Source organism: Miniopterus schreibersii (assembly GCF_964146895.1).
Source record: "Miniopterus schreibersii genome assembly, chromosome: 1".
In the NCBI taxonomy this organism is placed as follows: domain Eukaryota; kingdom Metazoa; phylum Chordata; class Mammalia; order Chiroptera; family Miniopteridae; genus Miniopterus; species Miniopterus schreibersii.
Window position 1 is genome coordinate 124,818,657 of NC_138101.1, and position 23,046 is coordinate 124,841,702.

At 39.7% G+C, this 23,046-nt stretch overlaps 1 protein-coding gene across 3 annotated transcripts in view; it reads left to right on the forward strand.

Annotated features, from left to right (window-relative positions):
- The first annotated feature begins 9,090 nt into the window (after nt 1-9,090).
- Nucleotides 9,091-23,046, forward strand: part of SNX6 (sorting nexin 6) — a 61,227-nt gene continuing 47,271 nt past the window's right edge. Inside the window, exons 1-3 of one of the 3 annotated variants that reach the window (XM_081122059.1) lie at nt 9,091-9,315; nt 9,473-9,520; nt 20,799-20,903. In XM_081122059.1, the coding sequence (XP_080978185.1) occupies nt 9,310-9,315; nt 9,473-9,520; nt 20,799-20,903 (159 nt within the window). In that variant the 5' untranslated portion in view covers nt 9,091-9,309. The remainder of the gene's footprint in view (nt 9,316-9,472; nt 9,521-20,798; nt 20,904-23,046) is intronic. The other 2 variants (XM_081122060.1, XM_081122061.1) reach the window with 2 other exon arrangements.

Genomic DNA, 23,046 nt, shown 5'->3' on the forward strand with positions numbered 1-23,046 from the left:
GAAAAGAGGTCAGTGCCCCTTACTAAAAAGTCAGGTGTTGGGGATTCCAAGATGGTGGCGAATTGGCTGGAAGCTACACTGACACTCTCCCGGGACCAAACTGGAATTACAAATAAAATATAGAAAAACCATCCTGAATAATCAACTGAAGAAAAGCTGGAGAGCACCCTCATAACCAAGGACCTAAAGTGGAGACTGCATAGAGACTGGTAGGAAGTGCAGAGGCACAAGCGGGCTGGCTGGGCTCCCACAGGCAGCAGCTGAAGTTCCAAAGGGATATCTCAGCTGTGGGGGGTGCCCACTGAGAACTCTGGGGTCTAAACCCCAAGCTGGGCTCCCCAGCCCAAAGCACCAGAACTGAGAAAGATGCCCACATAACATCTGCCCATGAAAAGCAGCAGGGTTTCTGTCTGCCAGGGAGAGGCAGCTGGAAATGCAGGCACCCTCTTAAAGGGCCAACACACAAAGTTTCATGTGCTCCAGCAAAGGGAGGGCAGAGTGGACTGGAGCCATGTGAGGAGAATCTAGGGTTGAGAGCTCTGGAGATAGAGCTCAGAGGGCACCCCTCTGGATTCCTGTGCTGAGTCATTCCCCCATGCTGCAGAGGCCATCTTTCTCAGACAGATCTTTGCCAGCCAGGAAGCTTTTGCCTGAGGGGGTGGGGGGAGCAATTTCCTCACCCATTGGAAAACCTCTCACCCCATGCTGTAGAGTTTATACCTTGCTGGGGCCTACAGCCTAAGGCTCATTAAGAGACTCATATTAATCAGGCTGCAGGCAGAGATGGACCTCTGGGTCCTTTGAGCTTTTGTCTGATATGCTTCTGGACCTGGGATTTGGAAAAGCAGACTTTGGTGTGCATCTTGGTTCTGTCCAAATGCACCCAGCCCCAGCAGAGGGGACCACAAGACATGAATCGTTGATAGCCCCAAACAAGGTACTCAAAGCTAGTCACAAACAGCGTCTGACGTTGGCCTGCACCAGAGACCCTCCAAATAGACCTAGCAGATCTACTTGATACATAGAAACAAACTCAAATAGGCAGTCAAAATGGGGAGGCAAAAACCAAGCCCCAAATGAAAGAACAAGAGAAGTCTCCAGAAAAAGAGCTAAATGAAATGGAGATAAGCAGTCTATCAGATAGAGAGTTCAGAATACTGACTCTAAGGATGCTGAGAAAAGACAGGGAAACTATGAAGGAAATTAAGAATGACATAGCAGAAACAAAGAATACATTAGAAAGAATAAACAGCATATTAGGGTAACTTGAGGATTGGATCAGCAAATTAGAAAATAAGGTGTGAAAAAATCAATCAGAGATTTAAAAAAGCAATTTAAAAAAAGAGGACAGTTCAAGGGAGCTGTGGGACAGCATAAAATGTAACAATATCCACATCATAGGAATGCCAGAAGGGGAAGAGAATAAGCAAAGGATAGAGAATCTGAAGAAATAATGGCAGAAAACTTCCCTAACATGGTGAAGGAAAAAGTCACACAAGCTCAGGAAGCACAGAGAGTCCCAAGCAAGAAGAACCCAAAGAGGCCCACACCCAGACACATAATTAAAATGCCAAGAATTCAAGACATAGAGAGACTCTTAAAGGAAGCAAGAGAAAAGCAATTTGTTACCTACCTACAAAGGAGCTCCCATAAGGCTGTCAGCTGACTTCTCATCAGAAACTCTACAGGCCAGAAGGGAATGGCATGAAGTATTCAAGGTAATGAAAAGTGCCGGAGCCCGCTGGCAGAGTCGAACGGTCCTGAGGAAGGGGTGAGGATGAAGAAAAGACAGACACAAAAAAGATGGGATCGGGAGGGCTGCAGCTCGTGCCTGCTGCCAACTGCCAGCCCCGAGTTTATTTTCCAAGCTCTTTTTATACCGGTGATGTTGTTTTTGCTGAACAGCACCTGGTCCTGTTTTCCTCCCCCTTGCCCAATACTAAGTAATTCCTTTAAGGCCATACGACTGCTCTTTCCGAGTAAACATCCTGCCTCTTGCAGGAGCTCAGACCTTGGTAACTAACCTTATCTCGGCTTCTAATAGGAACTTTTGGGGGGGATTAAGTCCTTGGCTTGGTATGTGGCTTGACTGTCCCTTAACCCTCCAGGCCGGGGCCAACTTCCTAATAAGCCTTTCTAGAATCTAAGGCTGCAAGCTAAATTAGTATCGCCTTGGTGCCTCAAGGTCTGAGTCAGGTAGCAGGGGAGCACATCTGCAGCTCACCCAGGCAGCTCCTCTGTGCCTGGGGCCACAGCAGCTCACCCACATCTCCCTGGGAGCAGGGGAGCACATCCGCAGCTCACCCAGGCACTGTGCCCAGGGCCACAGCAGCTCACCCACATCTCCCAGGGAGCAGGGGAGCACATCTGCAGCTCACCCAGGCAGCTCCTCTGTGCCTGGGGCCACAACGGCTCCCCACAGAAAAGCAAAGATCTGAAACCAAGACTACTCTATCCATCAAGGCTATCATTCAAAATAGATGATGAGAAAAGGGCCTCTCAGACAAAAAAAGGCTGAAGGAATTTATCACCACCAAACCAGCATTGCAGGAAATGTTAGAGGGACTGCTGTAATAAGAAGCAGAAACAGAGAGAGAGAGAAACATAGGCATAAAGAAGTAAAAAGGCAATAATAAGTACCTATCAATAATAACTTTAAATGTAAATTAATTAAACTCTCTAATCAAAAGACAAAGGGTAGCTGAATGGATAAGAAAACAGGACCCAAATATATGCTGTCTACAAGAGACCAACCTCAGAACAAAAGGCTCACATAGCATGAGAGTGAAGGGATGGAAAAAAATTTTCCATGCAAATGGAAATGAAAAAAAAAAAATCAGGTGTAGCAATACTCATATCTGACAAAATGGACTTCAAAATGAAGGCCATAATGAGAGACAAGACAGGTCAATACATTATACTAAAGGGATTGATCCAACAAGAGGATATAACCCTGATAAACATATATGCACCCAATATGGGAGCACCTAAATACATTTAAAAAAACTCCTGGAGGACTTTAAGGGAGAGATTAACAGCAATACAGTCATACTAGGGGACTTTAACACCCCACTGACTTCACTGGATAGGTCTTCCAGACAAAAAATCAACAAGGAAACAGTGACCCTAAATGACACACTAGATCAGATGGATTTAACTGACATTTACAGAACATTCCACCCCAAAGCTACAGAATATACATTCTTCTCAAGTGCACATGGGACCCTCTCAAAGATAGATCACATGTTAGGACACAAAACAAGTCTCTATAAGTTCAAGAAAATTGAAATCATATCAAGCATCTTCTCGGACCATGATGGCATGAAATTAGAAATCAACCACAGTAAAAACACTCAAAAACATTCAAACACATGGAGGCTAAATAGCATGTTATTAAACAATGAATGGGTTACCAATGAGATCAAGGAAGAAATCAAAAACTTCCTGGAAACAAATGAAAATGAACACACGACAATTCAAAATCTATGGGACACAGCAAAAGCAGTCCTGAGAGGGAAGTTCAAAGCACTTCAGGTCTACCTCAAAAAACAAGAAAAACTTTTAACTCTCTAACCCTACAACTTGAAGACTTAGAAAGAGAACAACAAGAAAAGCCCAGAGTAAGTAGAAGGAAGGAAATAATAAAGGTCAGAGTGGAAATAAGTCACATAGAGACTAACAAAACAATACAAAAGACCAATGAAACCAAGAGCTGGTTCTTTGAAAAGATAAACAAGACTGATGAACCTTTAACCAGACTCATCAAGAAACAAAGAGAGAGAACCCAAATAAATAAAATCAGGAACAAAAGAGGTGAAGTAACAACTGACACCACAGAAATACAAAGGATTGTAAGAAAATACAATGAACAATTATATGACAACAAACTGGACAATGTGGACAAAATGGATAAATTCCTAGGAAAATACAATCTTCCAAAGTTGAGTCATCGGGAAGAATCAGAGAACCTGAATGGGCCAATAACAGCTGATGAAATTGAAGCAGTAATAGAAACACTCCGAGCAAACAAAAGCCCTGGCCCGGACATCTTCACAAGGGAGTTTTATCAGGCATTAAAGAAGAACTAACACCTATCCTCTTCAAACTATTCCAAAAAATCCAAGAGGAAGGAATATTTCCAAGCTCTTTTTACAAGGCCAGCATTAACCTAATTCCAAAACCAGGTAAAAATACTGCAAAGAAAGAGAATTACAGACCAGTATCCCTGATGAACATAGATGCTAAAATCCTCAACAAAATATTAGCAAATCAGATCCAGCAATATATTTTTTAAAATCATACATCATAATCAAGTGGGATTTATTCCAGGGATGCAAGACTGGTACAACACTTGCAAATCAATAAATGTGATACATCACATAGACAAATTGTAAAACAAAAATTACATGATCATATCAATAGACACACAAAAAGCATTCAACAAAATCCAAAACTCATTTTTGATAAAAACTTTCAGCAAAGTGGGAATAGAGGGATCATACCTCAACATAATAAAGGCTATATATGACAAACCCGCAGCCAACATCATACTCAATGAGCAAAAAATAAAGGCCTTTTCCCTAAGAACAGGAATAAGACAGGGGTGTCCACTTTCACCACGCTTATTCAACATAGTACTGAAAGTCCTAGCCAAGTTGGAAAGGAGGAGGTAAAAGGCATCCAAGTTGGAAAGGAGGAGGTAAAACCGTCATTATTTGCAGAGGACATGATATTGGACATAGAAAATCCTAAAGACTCCACCAGAAAACTACTAGATTTAATAAATTAATTCAGCAAGGTAGCTGGATACAAAATTAACATGCAGGAATTGATGGCATTTTTTATACACCAATAATAAACTCTCAGAAAGAGAAACTAAAAAAATAATCCCACTTACCAGTGCAACAAAAAAATTAAGATTCTTAGGAATAAACTTAACCAAGGAGGTAAAGAACCTTTACTCAGAAAACTACAGGACATTGCAAAAAGAGATAAAGGAAAATATAAACAAGTGGAAGATTATACTGTCTTCATGGATTGGAAGAATTAACATCATTAAAATGTCCATACTGCCCAAAGCAACCTATAGATTCAATGCAATTCCTATTAAAATGAAAAAGACTGACAAATCTCAGAGGGAAGGGGGGGGGGGGGTTAACCAAAGAATTTATATGCATAAATGCATAACGCATGGACACAGACAATAGTGTGGTGAAGGCCTGGGGCTGGGGGAGGGGGGCAGAGAAGAAGGGGTCAATAGGGAAAAAGGTAAGGGAAAATACCAATAGCATATTTCACAGATCCAGAACAAATACTCCAAAAATTTATGTGGAACCAAAAAAGACCCCGAATAGCTGCAGCAATCTTGAGAAAGAAGAACAAAGTTGGAGGATCACAATACCAGAAATCAAGTTATACTACAGAGCCACTGTAATCAAAAGAGCCTGGCACTGGCACAGCAACAGGCATATAGACCAGTGGTACAGAACAGAAAACTCAGAAGTCAACCCAAGCCATTATGCTCAATTAATATTTGACAAAGGAAGCAAGAACATACAATGGAGTAAAGACAGTCTCTTCAATAAATGGTGTTGGGAAAATTGGACAGGTACATGCAAAAACATGGAGTTGGGAAAATTGGACAGGTACATGCAAAAAAATGAAACTAGATCACCAACTTACACCGTACACAAAAATAAATTCAGAATGGATAAAAGACTTAAATGTAAGATGTGAAACCATAAAAATTCTAGAAGAAAACATAGGCAGCAAAATCTCAGACACCTCCCATATCAATATGTTTGCTGATACATCTCCTAGGGCAAGAGAAACAAACGAGAAAATAAACAAATGGGACATTAAAATAAAAAGCTTCTGCACAGCAAAAGAAACCATCAACAAAGCAAAAAGAGAGCCAGCCAACTGTATGGGAGAACATATTTGCCAATGACACATCTGATAAGGGGTTATTATCCAAAATATATAAGAAACTCATACAACTTAACAAATGGAAGACAATCCAATTTTAAAGGGGCAAAGGACCTACATGGATACTACTCCAAAGAGGACACACAGGTGGCCAAGAGACATATGAAAAAATGCTCAAAGTCACTAATCATCAGAGAGATGCAAATTAAAATGACAATGAGATATCACCTCACACCTGTCAAAATGGCTCCATCAATAAACGACAAGGGCTGGCGAGGGTGTGGAGAAAGGGGAACCCTAGTACACTGCTGGTGGGAATGCAGACTGGTGCAGCCACTATGGAAAACAATATGGAGTTTCCTTAAAAATCAAATATGGCCCGGCCGGACATGGCTCAGTGGTTGAGCGTCGACCTAGGATCCAGGAGATCAGGGTTCAATTCCTGGTCAGGGCACATGCCCAGGTTGCGGGCTCGATCCCCAGTCAGGGACGTGCAGGAGGCAGCCTATCAATGACTGTCTCATCATTGATGTTTCTATCTCTCTATCCCTCTCTTTTCCTCTCTCTGAAATCAACAAAGATTTTTTTTTTTAATTTAAAAAAAATTAAATATGGAACTGCCATTTGACCCAGTGATCCCACTTCTAGGAATATATCCTAAGAAACCCAAAACATCAATCAGAAAGAACTTATGCACCCCTATGTTCATAGCAGCACAACTGACAATAGCTAAGATCTGGAAACAGCCCAGGTGCCCATCATGAATGGATAAAAAAGCTGTGGGACATTCATACCATGGAATACTATGCAGCTGTAAAAAAGAATGATCTCTTATCCTTTGGGATAAGAGCAGGATGGATGGATCTGGAGAGTATTATGCTAAGTGAAATAAGCCAGTCAGAGAAAGACAACTATCACATGATCTTATTCATATGTGGAATATAATGAACAAAATTAACTAATGAACAAAATAGATCCAGAGACATAGAAGCATGCGACAGACTGACGAACCTCAGAGGGAAGGCGGGGGTGGGGGAGTGGGTGTGAAGAGATTAATCGTAAATGCATAACCCATGGACACAAACAGTTGTATGGGAAAGGCCTAGGGGTGGAGGGGATCAATGCAGGGGGAAAGGGGAACATCTATGATACTTTCAACAATAAAGATAATTTTTTTTAAGTCAGGTATTATATGTTTTAAAAATTCTTGCAGCACATTAGTTGAAAATCAATACTCTAAGCTAATCTTAGTTATACCAGTCCTCTTTAAAGGTGGGCATGTGATCCAGTATTAGTCTGAAATACGAGAGGTCTACAGGAGACAGGGAAGGCTTCTAAGCAAATTTTTTTCTGCTTGTGGATATTGTTAGGTTCAGATGTGAAACCTGAAACTGCCAAAGTCATCTTGGATCAGGAGGAGAACCAGCCTTAGAATGAGGTAGTCACTGAAGATGGCAGAGTGGAGAGTTGGAAGGCATCTAGGTCTTTGATGGCACCATTAAGCTACTGATTGTACTATTCCTAGAGACTCCTTATTTCTTGACTTTTTCATTGTGAGATAATAAAATTTCCTTACTGATCAAGTTTATTTGAATTGCTTTTTTTGCTACTTGCAGCTAAAGGCATCCTAATGATATAGTACACCCTGGAAAAAATGGAGGTCAGCAATCTTCCTGTGGAGAATTTTGTAGCATAACTCCCAGGAAGAAAAAGGGGAAATTAGGACCCAAAAGTCATCCAAAACAGAACAGGATCTCCTAGAATTTGAGGACGTGAGGAATTGATAAAAATATGTCTTGGTGAAAACTTCTTTGATCAAAACATGATAAAAGAAATTAAAGTTTTCTTCATCTAATTAAATAACTATTATTTCCTTTAGATTAAACTTGATTTTTTTTTGACAAAAATGTTCAAGGCAATTATAATTTTTTATTTCCAAAATTTAAAAGTAACTCACTAATTATCTCTAAAAACTTTGAAGTAATCAGATTGTGATTCAACATAATTTGCTCATGAAATGTATATAAAAGTAGATAATTTTATAGAAATCTATCAAAACAAGATGAAAAAATTATTATTTGGTTAAAAGTACTAGAGGAGTGGTTCAGCTTTAATATCTTCTTGATTTATTTTATAAGTAGTAGAAAAATCTATTATGTGAGCTTATCTTAATTTTCTTTTGATATTCCTTAATTTTGGTAACTGGCTTTTTGATAGCTGTTAGTATTGTTGCTGATAATTCCTTTTTATCATTCACAAAAGATAGCTTGAGACCTTTGCTCAGAAAGGAAGACTAAGTTGTTAATGAACAACTTAATTATTTCAAGGTTGGATTCTCTACTCATATGAGTTTTCAGCTACTGATTTTAACTACAGTAACTACTATATGTCTTTTTTTATAATTTTAGTTGGCTACGCGTATTTTAAATCCTGTCTTTTTTCATAACTAGTGATTTTTAAATTTAACATTTGAGAATTTCAATGTTTTTGGGCAATGTTTCTGGACTTGGCTAACTACTGAAATTTAAAGCCCTTAATTAATGATCAGAGGTCTTTGAGGTACTTCTTTTCTATATGACACTTCTTGACCTTTGTCCACAACGACACACTAGACCCTCCTGTCAGTTGTACATTCGTTAATTGTAGCTCCACTCTTCTCTCTCCACCTGGGAAGTGGAGCTTTATGGGCATTACCTTTAATCCACAAACAGACCACTAGGATTTACTGGCATTTTTTATAAGCAACAAACTATTGTAACATTCCTTCTGTGTCCAAAGTGGTACTGCACTGCTGGACAGTTGAAGTAGGTCTGGGGACATTTCATGGTATAAAGGAAAGGAATACTAACAGCTCATTTTTATAGTGCTCAATCATTAGCGCCCCAAACTCTCAGGTAGTTATTACCTCGCCGGCAGTAAAAACTTGATTACAGCCCGACTGCTGACTGTTAAGGTCCTTGGTTCCCACAGCTTCTCGGGCAAAATATTAATTGTGATTAATTATCCTATGGCACAATACAAAGACTAGATGATTTTATTGTGGCTTCCGGAGGGCTCTGGCTTGGTTTTTCGCTGCAGCCCTCAGGAAAAGGGAACTGGACAGCTCCCCAGGGGGCCTTAAGCGCTTCCCGGGTCAGAGCCGGCCAGCCGCTCGCTGTCCCCAGTCAAGTGGGTCCGGGCCTACCCGCCCTCTAATTTAGGCGCTTTGACCTTGAGCAGAGAACCCAGCCTGCGGTCCTCCCGGCGCGCGGACCCCGGCCCCGAGCGCTGGGGTGGGGCGGGGCGGGGCGACTCCGAGGCCCCGCCCGGCCCGCTGTCGTGGGCTCCCTCTCGCCCCGCGGTGCAGTGCGCGCGTGCGCCGGCCCTCGCCTCGGAGCAGCCATGATGGTGGGTGTTCTCCGTCGGCGCCGAACCCCGGGCGCGCGGTGGGGGCTGTGGGCGCGGGGCGGCCGCGGGGGCCCCGCCAGCCTGGCACTAATGTTTCCCTTTGTGTCTCCCTCACTCCGTCCTCTCCCCCGGCGCGCCGGCCCCTCCGACCTCGCAGGAAGGCCTGGACGACGGCCCCGACTTCCTCTCAGACGAGGACCGCGGTGTAAGTTCAGCCTCCTACTCGCTCGCGGGACCCTCCCTCCCCCGCCTTGGCCCTGGGGTGTGGTGCGCGTCAGGGTCCTGGCCGCGCGGAACCCCTTCCCCGCCGGCCTCCTTTCTATCTCCTCGCCGCCCCGCGCCCCGCCCTTCTGCAGCCCTCCCACCCTCAGGGACGCTCGGTTCTGATTTCTCCGGGACCCGCAGCCACTTCCCTGTTCCCCGCACCGGCTCGGACCCTGCGGCGGACCTCCTTCCCCTCCCGGGTCGGCGTGTGGAGGCCGGAGCCGGACTACCTCCCCTGGCCACTTTGGGGGCTATGAAAACCCGTTCTCAGACCTTCCTGGCGGAACCCTCACTTTTCCCTTGCGGACCTCTCAAACCCGCTCCCGCCCACCCTTCTTTCTCTCTAAAACAGAGAATAGTACAGGCTTGTTCTAAATTATTCATTGCGAGGGATGTTACAGTCACCGAATCTTAACTCGTCTCCAGGGTCCTACCAGATTTTGCAAAGTGCCCACGGAACCTTTACTTTTCTTTAATGCCCAAAAGAATACATTACCTTGGTGTTTTGAAGAGAATTGCATTCCACTTCAGAAAGGACCTTTTAGGGCCCCGATTTCTCCCACTCTCTCCCCCCATTTGCCTTGGCTGAAGGGCAGTAATCTTTATAGTGCCTTGTACGAGTGAGCACTTAAAAAATATTGATATATGATGATTGCTGCTCAGCAAGGTTCCATGGTTCACTCACATTTAACAGCCTGCACTTTAGTTTTTCCATTTTGCTTTTACTCATCTTAGGTAATGTGAGAGACACGTTAGTTGATTTTTGGCAGGCGGTAAAATAGTCTTTTAGGATATTATTTTTTTAATGATAGGTAGTATTCGCTGATGACCTTTATAAAGCTTTTAAATAAGACAGATGCAGGAGGTGCTGCGTGCTTTATTTGATAAATGACGAATTAATAAATTACTCAGTTTACACAAAAGCTTTATTTATTTATTTATTTTAATCCTCACCCTAGGATATTTTTTCCTTTGCTTTTTGGAAATCAACTGCAGTCTGTCAGTCTGCCACTCTAACCCACTGAGCCAAACCTGCTAAGGCCAAAAGTGCCATTTAAAACTTTTAGTGCCAAAAACATCATACAGTATTTCTAGTTATTTCAAAAAATTGTCGTTTCTGATTAATTTTAAAATGTGTGTGTGTAAATATGTATATGTATCTTCTGGGATAAGACTGGAAGTTAGATGACCACTTATAAATTACATTTTGGATTTTTTAAAATATGCTTTTATTGATTTTAGAGAGAGGAAGGGAGAGGTAGAGAGAAAAAGAAACATCAGCCTTGATCAGCTGCCTCCTGCACGCCCCCTGCTGAGGATCCAGCATGTGCCCTGACTGGAAATCAACCCCAGTGTCTCGGTGCATGGATGGAGGCTCAACCATTGAGCAGCAATATTTTGGATTTTAAATAATTCATTTCACTGAAACCAGAGTTCAGTGAAATGAATTATTATAGCACAAACTGAGTTTTCTAAATATAAAGCACATGGCCTTTTCTTTATTTAGATAACAACTTTGTCTTATTTTTGTGGTCTACCGGGAAAAACAAACAGGATTTGCTTCCTTGTAAAATCTGACTAATGTTCAGTACAAGTTTTAATTTTTTTAATATTTATGTTGATGTAGAGTATTTTCTAGTGACTATTTGTGTTCCTAACTTTATGCCTTTGGTAAGATTTGCGTATGGAACTGGAACCACTTAAGTAATGTGTTCAAAACTTTTTCTTGTATTATAAAATTAAAGGGACAGGAGGACAAAGAGCATGCCTGACCAGGAGGCTCTTATAGAATCTCGTAGGTGAAAATTTTAATATGAAAATGGGAAAACATTACCGTGAATTAGAATTTAGAATGCCGTGATGAATATAGATACATGTCCAGTTTTTCCTTACTTTTGTCCCATGGAACTGGGTGAATCATAATAATTATAGCTGCATACTGTCTAAGCATTGTTTCATTATATTGTCTCATCATCCTGGTGAAGCTTTTAGCATTCACCTTTTACAGATGAGAAATCTGAACCTTAGAGAAAGTAAGTAGTCTCAGGTCACATGGCCAGTGTAGGAGTTGGAGAGGTGGACTTCAAACCCACGTTTCTGACAACAGAGCCAGTACATGTATTTCTCAAAGTGGCCTTGAAACATTTGTATCAGAATCACCTGGGGTGTTTGAAAAACAAGTTTCTGGGTCTGTGCCCTCATAAGTAAATCAGTCTCTTGAGGTGGGGAGGACAAAAAACTGCTTTTTAAACAAGAACCCAAGAGGATTCTGTTGTGCACTGAAGTTTGGTTGTAGCTGCACAAGGTTATCCTGCTATTTCCTCATTTTAGGAATAGAACTATCTGGCCTTTTAAATTTCCTTGTATTGTGCTTGTTCTGATAGAAATAGATTGCCATAATCAGAACTTTTAGACATTGCACTTATAGTTTAGACTACCATGTTCAGCCTTTTAATAAAGAGTCTTGATAGAGAAAAAGCACGAAGTGCATATTTGATAGGAATTGCAGAGGGGACATCATAGATTGAAAAATAGTGTAAGCATTTCATACAGTAAGCAAAATTAAAGTGTTTGAATATATTTCTGAGCAGCCTTAAATTTTCATCATGATATATGAGATAGAAAAGAATATCTTACAGCCTTAAGAAAATATTGTTTTGTGAGAAACTCAAAAAGCAGATTTGAAGAATACACAATACTAAAAATTATTGGCCACTTTAATCTCTTCAGCCACACCTCTACATAATAGGGGATTTTCCCCCCACAAATGAAGAACAGTAACATTATTTAGTAAGCAAATGAGCCCTTTGAACTGGACACATTTGCTCTGATGTGCTTGTTTAATAAGAGCAATGGATACCAGCATAATGACAGTTCTCTTAGCATTTTATTTGAATTTAAATAATATGTTTATTGTTTCAAAATTACTTCAGGTGGAGTAGCTACCCCTCTCCAAGACTCTACTAGCCTTGTTCCTCCCTCTTTGTCCCTTATCTTCATAATGTCATCATTTTCCAGTCATGCAGGCAAGAAACCTCTGAATCATATCCTCCATCCTCATATCAGAACAGTCACTGAGGCAAGTTAATTTCACCTTGGAAATGTTGTGTGTCCTATCTTTTATTTGCATGGCCCCAGTTAAGGTCCCTGCTATTTCTTGCCTGGATTGTAGCACTCCCTGTCATTGGTGTGTCTCCAGTCTTACTACTTTACAATCCAGCCTTCACATTATTTCTAGTTACCTAACTAAAATAATTAAATCATGTAGCACCACTAGCCAAAAAGACTTAACTTGTACCCAGTTCTTTTTATTTATTTTATTTTTTTATATCTTTATTGATTTCAGAGAGAGGAAAGGAGAGGGAGAGAGGGATACAGAAACATCAATGATGAGAGAGGCATTGATCCGCTGCAGCCCGCAACCCGGGCATGTGCCCTGACCGGGAATCGAACCCCGATCGCCTGGATCCCAGGTCGACGCTCAACCGCTGAGCCACGCCTGGCGGGGCGCCAGTTCTTTTTGCAACAAGGTCTAAATTCCTTAGGCTAGCATTAAGCACCATTCATAACCCGTTCAGGCTGTCTTCATTTCTCAGTATGTTCCCCAGACACACTTTGGGTGTACTCTCATCTACTTGTCACTGCCCAGGCACCTCTATCGAGACTTTATTTTTTATTTTTGTCAACACATTTTTAAATTTGTTTTTTATTTATTGATTTTATTTTAATTTTTTATTTGTTTTAGAGAGAGGAAGAGAGAGAGAAACATTGATTTTTGTGGTTCCACTTATTTATGCATTCATTGGTTGATTCTTGTATTTGCCCTGACCTGGGATTGAACCCACAACCTCAGTGTATCAGCAACGCTATAACCAACTAAGCTACAGGGCCTGGGCTGTCTACACTTTAATGCCTGCTTTATGCATGCATTTCAGTGTTGTGGAGTGCTTTATTTTTTCCATACCCTTGTTTTTTTGAGGCGAATGTTGTGTGCGGGGTTTTTTTCACTTGAAATTTGACTTATCTTTCAAGACTTGGCCCAGATGTTCGCATTTTTTTGGTACCTGCACAGCATTTAGCTTGAACATATTTCCACAGTTACTTATAGCTATTTTAGATAAAAATGTGGCATAGATTATGTTGGCAGAGGATAAGAAGATGAATGTTGGCAGAGGAAAAAGAAAGTTTTTGCCCTGAGACCATCACAGTGTAATGAGGGACTTATGATAAAGTACAAAGAAGAGAGTGCTTAACTTTGTTGGAGGGGGAATAGTGAAGACCTAATAACTACACACTATATAACACTGATTGCATGCCAAAGGCTCTCCATATATTGACTCAATTCTCATGCCTGTGAAGTAGCTGCTACTATTATTCCTACTTTGGAAAGGAAAACGGAGGTTCGCAGAGATTAGCTTGCCAAAGGTCACATAGCCAGTATGAACTGGATTCAAACTCATGCAGTCCTGGGTTCTTAATCACTATGCCATCATCTAAAGGAGCTAATCCTTAATGTTGATCAGGAATTTTGTGGGAATGCTTGATAGCATATGTAGATAATTTGATCCCACCTGGAGCACTTGTTCTTACCAGAAGCAGGGTAGATACGGATACTATAGAGTGTAAAGTGCATAATGATAAAGGCTTTCAGCAGTGGGAAGTCCTGAAGGATTTTAACCTGGGAAACACCTATGCTCAGGTGACATTAGCATTGTAAATTACTCTGATGTTGGAGGGCAGATTCATTCTTTCAGAAGGCAGAGAAACCAGTCAGTAGATTATTGCAGTAGTCCAAATGCGTTGGAACTAAGGCAGTGGAAGAGGGGATGGAGGGGACATAGCAAAGAGATATTTAGGAGATAGAATTGACAAGGCATCGTGACTAAATAAATACGTGGGCTGGGCAGAGAAGGAGAAAGTGAAGAATATAGAAGAGCAGAGTTAGAAGGTAAATAAGTTTGATTTCAGATATGTTGCTTTCAAGTGCCTATGAGGCACCTAGTCTCTCACCTGCTAAACTAGAATGTCAGGTCTGTATGGGTGAGGATTGTGTCTTTTCATTGCCCTATCCCTAGCACCTAGGACAGTGGCTGGCACATTGAAGACATTTGGTTTAATATGTGAATACATCCAGGTGGATATGTCTAGTTGGTAACTTGAAATTATAATTGGGAATTTAGAATAAGAGGTCTGAGTTGAAAATAAAAATTTAGGAGTTATTAGCCAAGAATGGCTGAGATTGCCCTAGCTGGTTTTGTTCAGTGTTAGAGTGTCGGCCCGCAGACTGAAGGGTCTCAGGTTCAATTCTAGCCAAGGGCGTGTGCCTCAGTTGTAGGCTCAATCCCCAGCCCTGGTCAGGTTGTGTGCAGAAGGCACCCAATTGATCTCTCTCACATCTCTCTCTCCCTCCCTCATTCTCTGAAAAAATATAGTCAGGCCAAATAGCATCCAGGGGAAACCAACATTTAAGTCCCAAGGGAAAGAAATGGACTAATTTGCAGAGCTGAAGGGAGTAGGAGCAGAACGAGAGGAGCTCCCAGAAGTTGAGAGTTGTAAAAAATTGGCCAGAATGATCACCAAGGCAAAATACTGCAGAGAGGTCAAGAAGACTGAAAAATACTGGATTTGAAAATTAGGTACTCGGTATGTGAAGAAGGTTTCGTGAGACCAAGGCTACCTAGACTAGAAGAGCAGTGTATGAGCAGGTCCTGGAGCAGACAGGAAGATTAAATGCTCAGACACATTTCAGCCCTCTACAGGACACCACGTCTGAGGATGTGGAGAAGATGGTGAGGCTAGATTTATTTGTAGAAAGGTTTATTGATGCGTGTGAGGGAAAAACAGCTGCTAGTGTTTATTTCTTTGGGACGTGGGAAGCAAGGGCACTTGTTGAGAGTGGGATTAGAAATGTAGTAAGGGGTTGAGGTGGTAGAAGTTTGGAATGGTTGCTAAAAGAAATCAGAAGGGGAGCTGAGCAGATGCGGGGGATTGTCAAATTGTTTGAAAAGCCTAATGCAATTTGGAGACTTAATTTGTAGTGGATCACTATAAACAATTTATGACTTTTGTCTGGCCACACTTAGCAGCTCAAAAAGAAAAGTTGCCCTGGCCAGTGTGGCTCAGTTGGTTTAGTGTTGTCCCGTGCACGGAAAGGTTACTGGTTCTATTCCTGGTCAGGGCACATGCCCAGGTTTCAGGTTAGGTCCCTGGTCAGGGTGCTGTAGGTTGGGGAGGCAACTGATCAGTGTTTCTCTCCTCTCTCCCCCTCTTTTTCTAAAAAGAGAGAGAGAGAGAGAGAGAGGAAGGAAAGAGAGAGAAAGGAGGGAGGGAAGGAAGGAAGGGAGGGAGGGAGGAAGGGAGGAAGGAAGGAGAAAAGAAAAGAGAAAAAAGAAAAGAAAAGAAAAAAGAAAAAAAGTTGATGGTTGACTGATCCTGAGTGTGGGAATTTGCAAGCCAGGTATGGCACGAGAGCATTGCAAGTTGACAAGACCAATAAGAAAGGTATTGGAGCCCAGCAGAACGCAACTCAGTGGTTGAGCATCGACCTAGGATCCAGGAGATTGCCCTTCAATTGATTCCTGGTCAAGGCACTGCCTGGGTTGTAAGCTCAATACCCTGTCGGGGCGTGCAGGCAGCCAATCAATGACGACTCTCTCATCATTGATGTTTCTATCTCTCTCTTGCCCTCTCCCTTCCTCTCTCTGAAATCAATAAAGTTTTTTGTTTTGTTTTTTAAAGAAAAGTATTGGGAAGGTATTTGAGGGACATATGGAGTGCATTGGAAAAGAGGGAAGCAGCAAGGGGGCTAACAGACTGGAAATACATGGAAAGGTCACAGGACTGGAGGGATTGAAGGCAAGGGTTTTTTGTTCACCTTATATCCTCCACAAGGTCTAGGACAGTGGTTTGCATGTAAGTGCTAAAAAAAAGTTTATTTAATAAATGCATATTAGTATATTGTCTAAAGAGTAAAGGGTTATATTTGTGCTACCAGTAATATAACTTTGACTTGGAGGGAACACATAGCTAGACACCATTAGTACTACCCTAATAATGTTTTATTGTTTCTGATATGGTCCATGAGAGGAAATCTGGTTGCAAATGCCAGTTGGGACTTTTCTCTAGCCACCTTCAGCATCTCAAAATGTAAAAGCAAAGAAAGTTGATGGTTGAATTGATCCTGTATGTGGGAATTTGCAAGTCAGCTATGGCAACAGAGCAATGGGTGTTGATGAAACCAGCAAGAAAGACATTGGAATGACCTATCATGTGACCCTAGTAGTGTTTTATTGTATCTGGTATGGTACATAAGAGGAAATCTGATTGCAAATGCTGGGCATACAGGGCATAGAGTAATAATGAAAATGATGTATTACAGAACTTCCAAAATCATAACTGGGCTAGGAGTTAAATAGACTTAAAATTTGACCTGAATTAGTGAGCTTAATTGGATTTACTTCTGTCTCTCTCATGGTTTTTTTTGTTTATTTTACCATAATTGCCTGAAAACAGTTTCTTAGCCCTGTTATGGTTACCACCTTTCTTTCTACTCTTTCTTTCCATTCAACGAATATTTGTTAAGAGCTACCCCTGGGAGTATAGCAGTGAACAAAACAAACAGAAATCTTTGTCCTCAAAGAACTGACATTCTAGTCAGGGAAGGCCATCAAAAAACAATAAAATATAGTAGATGATGAACAAGTGCTGTGAAAAAAAAATGAGAGGGATAGGGATTGTTGGAGTGTGGGAGGAGCTGCAGTTTTAGATAGGGTGGCCAGATAAGGCCTTCATGAAGTGACATTTCATAAACACGAAGGAAATGAGGGAGTGAGCCATGCAGATAGATGTCTGGGGGCAGAATGTTCCAGGTAGAGGGAACAGTAAGTGCAAAGACGCCTAAGGTGGCAGCATGTCTTTGTTTAAGGAACAACAAGGCCATATGGTAGGGCGGCAGTAAGCCAGAGGAATAGTAGGTTAGTCAGGGACCATGTCAGATGCAGATTATATAGGCCCTGGTAAACCACTGTTAGGACTTTGGCTTTTCTCCAAGTGGGACCCTCTTAGGCTTTGAGCAGAAGAATGATTTCTAGTTTAATGAGATCATTCTGGTGGCTCTATAAGGAATAAATTGAAGAGGGAAAAGGGCAGAAGCAAGAGGCCGGTTGGGAGGCTATTGTAATAAAATTATTTTCCTTCATTTCCTCCTCCATCCATCTCTATACGTTTGCTTTTCTGGCAAAAGATAAACAACTAATATTTTAGGAATGGTTCTAAGGTAGATAGTTTATAGTAAATGAGTCAGTGTAGTAAACTAGTAGTGAATGTCTTCTTTACTAAATAATTATATGTGGAGAATTAATCTATCAACAGGGCAGTGTCTTTAAATTATTTTTCTATATGATGCTGTATTTGTGTTGCTTAATCTGTTTTCTAGTCTTTCTCTTGACCATGACAAAAATGTTTAACCTAGTCATTCTCTGGCAAAAGATAGTACAGTGTTTATTGACCCAGATAAGGGTTAAACCATGAATGTAATCTAATTAGAATTTCCTCAGACAAACTGTTGATGAATCACAAGTTGTTTGCTTTGATTCTTACCCCTAATAAACACACTCTAAAATTACTGACTTTAAACAAGGAAGAAAATCTGCTGTACATTTTATGTAATTAACACTAAACTTACAATGTGATACTTTATCAGATCTAGGGTGCAGTTGCCCAGCTGGCCAGGGTCAGTGGTTGAGCATCAACCCATGAACCAGGAGTTCACAGTTCAATTCCTGGTCAGGGCACATGTCTGGGTTTCAGGCTCCAGCCCTAGTGGGGAGGTGTGCAGGTGGCAGCCGATCAATGACTCTCATCATTGATGTTTCTGTCTCTCTCTCTATTCCTCTCTCTGAAACCAACAAAAAACATAGGGTGCAATTGATTGGAAGATATATTTTCTTTTATATACCACTAAGGGGGAAAAAATGCCAGTTAAACTGTAATTTGCCATCAATTGCAAGGCACTCCTATTTCAGATATGTTAAAATGTGGAAAATATGCACCTAGAATTGAAGAAATATGATAGCAGATTAGCTTTCAGTCAAATTTTTGTAGTGATGTGGGGGGGTAATTTGGGGGCAGTAATTTTATTATATTGGCTAGCTTTATAATCCATGATCATCTCCCCATCCTCAAATCCTTAATTTCACCTGCAAAAAGTCCTTCTTTACCATATAAGGTAACATCCACAGGTTCCAGGGATTTGTATGTAGATATTTTGGGGAGAGCCATTCTTGAGCCTACCACAATAAGCATCTTAAAAGTAGCCTGTATGTGAGTAAATAGAAAAAAGGAAACAGGTTTCTTAAACTAGAATTATGGTAAGGAGTTGGAAAAGAAATAGGGCAGTATGAAGACCTAAAAAAGACTGAATAGAAGCAAGGATACCAAAGAACAAAGTATTCTCTAATGTTTCCAATATTGCAGAGGCAATGAGATAATTGGAAAATGAAAAAGAAAACTTCTTAGTAAATCAAGGCAAATTTTCATTTCTTTTGTCAGACAACGGGCTACAAGTAGAACTGAGTACAATAACAATTTTTAAAGATAATTAAATGGTTTTATGTAAGTTTATATTATAAACTTTTAAAAATATGATACTGATTGAAATTTAACTTAATGTAAACTTATTAAAGTTATTAGTAAAGTTTTTATTAACTGCCACCATAGATAGTATCTTGCAATTTAAATAGTGATTAATTTCTTCTATGAATCTTTGATTTTATGTAATGGGATTTATTTTTTAAAATATGTCTACTCAGTCTAGAACCAATAGTGCAAAAATGAAATAGTAATGTTTTTTTCATTACTAATGAAGTTAAACAACTCTATTTAATGAAAAACTTCGCAAAATTAATCTTTTAATAGGATTTCTGTTTAAAGAACGCTTTTTGCCTATTTATAACAGCAATACATGCATATTTTGGAAAATTGGGAGAGTAAAGGAATATATAAAGAAGAAAATCCACTGCTATTCATATTTTGTATTTCCAATAAGCCATTTATGTATACATTTTTAAAAACATAATTGTGGTCATACAGTATAAACAATTTTGTTTCCAGCATTTTTTCCATTTACATTGTAAATGAAATTCGAAATGCTAATGACTAGGTGAAATTTGCAAAGTAACTTCTGGGTTTTACAACTAGAATTTTTGAAGCAGGCTAGTTATTAAACTTTAAATATTTCATATCTTTGCATCTGGCTGAGACTTATTTTCTCTTTTAGTGTATGTGATTCTTTTATATGTCTCCAAATTTCCCAACCATGTTAAAATGCTTATTTGTTTAAAGGGGAAGAAAAATTAATGAAATTTAAGAATTGTTAGTGGAGCCTTTGCCAGATGGCTAAGTCAGTTCGAGTGTCGTCCCATACACCAAAAAAAGAAGGTTGCAGGTTTGATTCCCAGTCAAGGCACATTACCTAGGTTTTAGATTCCATCCTGGGTCGGGATGCTTGCAAGAGGCAGCCAATTGATGTTTCTCTCCCTTCCTCTCTTTCAATGTCAATTTAAAAAAACAACATATCCTCAGGTGAGGGGGGGGGAAAAGAATTGTAAGTGGAAAAGTCCTCTCATGGACAAGTAAATGTAAGCACTAAAGAGAGAACATATCCAGTTCTTCTAATGTATAAAAGCTTACAGAGTAAGATGTGAAATTTCATTCATATCACAGGAGTTATTGAGCTCTGTGTGTTAGCATTTTTTAGTACTTTACATATATGTAATATACTTAACTATACTTAATAGTTTTATTGTATATCCCTGAATTAAAATAAGTAATAGAGTTAAAATTATTGGCCAATTCTTTTTATTTTCTTTTTTTTAAAGGTAGGTACCTTCCTTAATTTTAGAGCATTTGAACTTTAATGAACCCTTTTCTTGGAAGACAGTTTACTTTTGGGGTGAAACTAAAGAATCAATTATAGTTAATACATTGATTTATACAAAACATAGTTCAATGGTATAGAATGAAAATTAGTTAAGATAATAACATACCCAAAGTACCTGCCCCAAAATATGTATATAGTTCAAATGAACTTGAGTGTTTTTTAGATTTAAGGGTCTTCTGTTACTTTAGGGTTTTTTTGCATTATCTTATTATCTGGGAGAAGAATGAAATAATATAAAAGCCCACAGAATTTTTATTAAGGTATTGTTTTCTTTTTCTAGCTTAAAGCAATAAATGTAGATCTTCAAAGTGATGCTGCTCTGCAGGTGGACATTTCTGATGCTCTTAGTGAGAGAGATAAAGTAAAATTCACTGTTCACACAAAGGTAAATGTGATTTTGTACTTATATTATTTCAGCTATTTATTGTGCTATTGTTACATATGTAATAATATATTAACTGGAACTTTGGTTTTGAACATAATTAGAACAAAACTGTTCTGTGTGTTTTTTTAGTTTATAATTCACTGCTGCTATTTTAACAAAAAAGTTTTAGGGAAATGTATTTTTTAAATGTATTTTTTAAAGAAATGTATTTTTGTATCTTTTAAAAAGAATGAAATCTTATGATTTGCCATAGTATGGATGGACCTAGAGGGTATTATGCTAAGTGAAATAAGTCAGTGAGAGAAAGACAAATACCATATGATTTCACTTATACGTGGAACCTAAGGAGCAAAATAAACGAACCAACAGAATTCAGAGACTCATAGACACAGAGAACAGACTGATGGTTGCAAGAGGGGAGGGGGGTTGAGACACTTTGTGAAAAGGTGAAGGGATTAAGAAGTACAAATTGGTAGTTACAAAATAGTCATAGGGATGTAGAGTACGGCACAGAGAATATAGTCAATAATATTGTAATAAATATCTATGGTTCCAGATGGGCACTAGAAATATCAGAGTTAACACTATGTAAAATATATATGATTGTCTAACCATTATGCTGTATACCTGAAACTAATACAGAATAATAATGAATGTAAACAGTAATTGAAAGATGAAATTTGACATTCTTTTTTTAAAAAAAAAGAAAAAGGCACTAAGTGCAATTCTATTGTATGCTAGGAATATTGAGTGCACAGCACTAACAAAATCCACTGTATGAGTAATCAAAACCAAGCGACTCACAGTAATAAGGCCGACACACACACTTACAAAATACTGACTTTTTTCTCCCTAAAGGGAATACAACATTTCTAAGATTTTAACTGGGTTGCAATCTTGCATGTATTTGATACACCTAAGAATTTGCTGACAAGTTTGCTTCTTAGGATTTTAAACACTTTCCCTCTTTCTCAACATTATGTATACAAATCATGTTTGTGGAAGGTACTAAACCAAGAATCCTACATCTAATTAGAATTCTTTTAGTTTTATACAGACTATTAAAAATGACTTATACTTTGGCTGGGTTGCTTAATGGTTGGAGTGTCATCCCATACACCAAAATGTTGCGGGTTCAGTTTCCGGTCAAGGCACTACCTAGGTTGCAGGTTTGATCCCTAATCAGGGTGCATATGGGAGGCAACCAATCAATGCTTCTCTCTTACCTCTCTTTTTTTCTCTCTCCTTCCCTCCCTCCTCCTACCTGTTTTTCCCTCTCTCCGTAAAAAAAAAAAATCAATAAAAATATATCCTCAGGTGAGGATTAAAAGTGATTTACAACATGAGTAGTTGAAATAAACAGAAAAATGGCATTTGCATAGAGATGGAGCTTGGAGTAAAATTCTAAGTGTTTGAATATGTAGACACAGCACATATTATGCTGATAGAGAAGAACTTTCTGCCATAAGCAGACACCTCTCAATTCTCACTGACGTGTAGTAGAGTCTGTGATGATTAAAGGATCCATATGTTTCCAGCCTCAGTCTGTACTTCCTATGAAAAGGTTTATTCTTTTTTTTTTTTTTAATCTTCATCCGAAGATATTTATTCCATTGCTTTAGGGGGGGTGGGAGGGGAGAGAGAGAAACAGAGAGAAACATCAATTGGTTGTTTCCCACATGCACCCCGACCGGGGCCAGGGATCCAACCTGCAACCGAGCGAGGTATGTGCCCTTGGCCATAGTCGAGCCTGGGACCCTTCAGTCCACAGGCTGATGCTCTAACCACTGAGCCAAACCAGCTGGGGCAGATGTTCTTCTGAATGTGGCTTATTCACGACTTCCCTTGTCTTGGCAACCTATTGTGAAGAGAGAGAAAATCTGTAAAGATATTATTATGGATGGCGAGTTATCAAATTAGCGTCCTAAAGCCAAATCTAGCTTTCCTCTTGTTTTTGTAAGTAAAGTTTTATTGGAACACATACACACTCAAAAAGAATGAATCATAGATCCTAGACATAATGCAAATTTAATTTTCTCTAGACTTTTATTGATATATTTTATCATCGTCATTTTCAGTTTTGTTGTGTTTCTTCAGTTAATCAAATTGCTCTCACAAATTATTTTCATTTTAGATTTCAGCT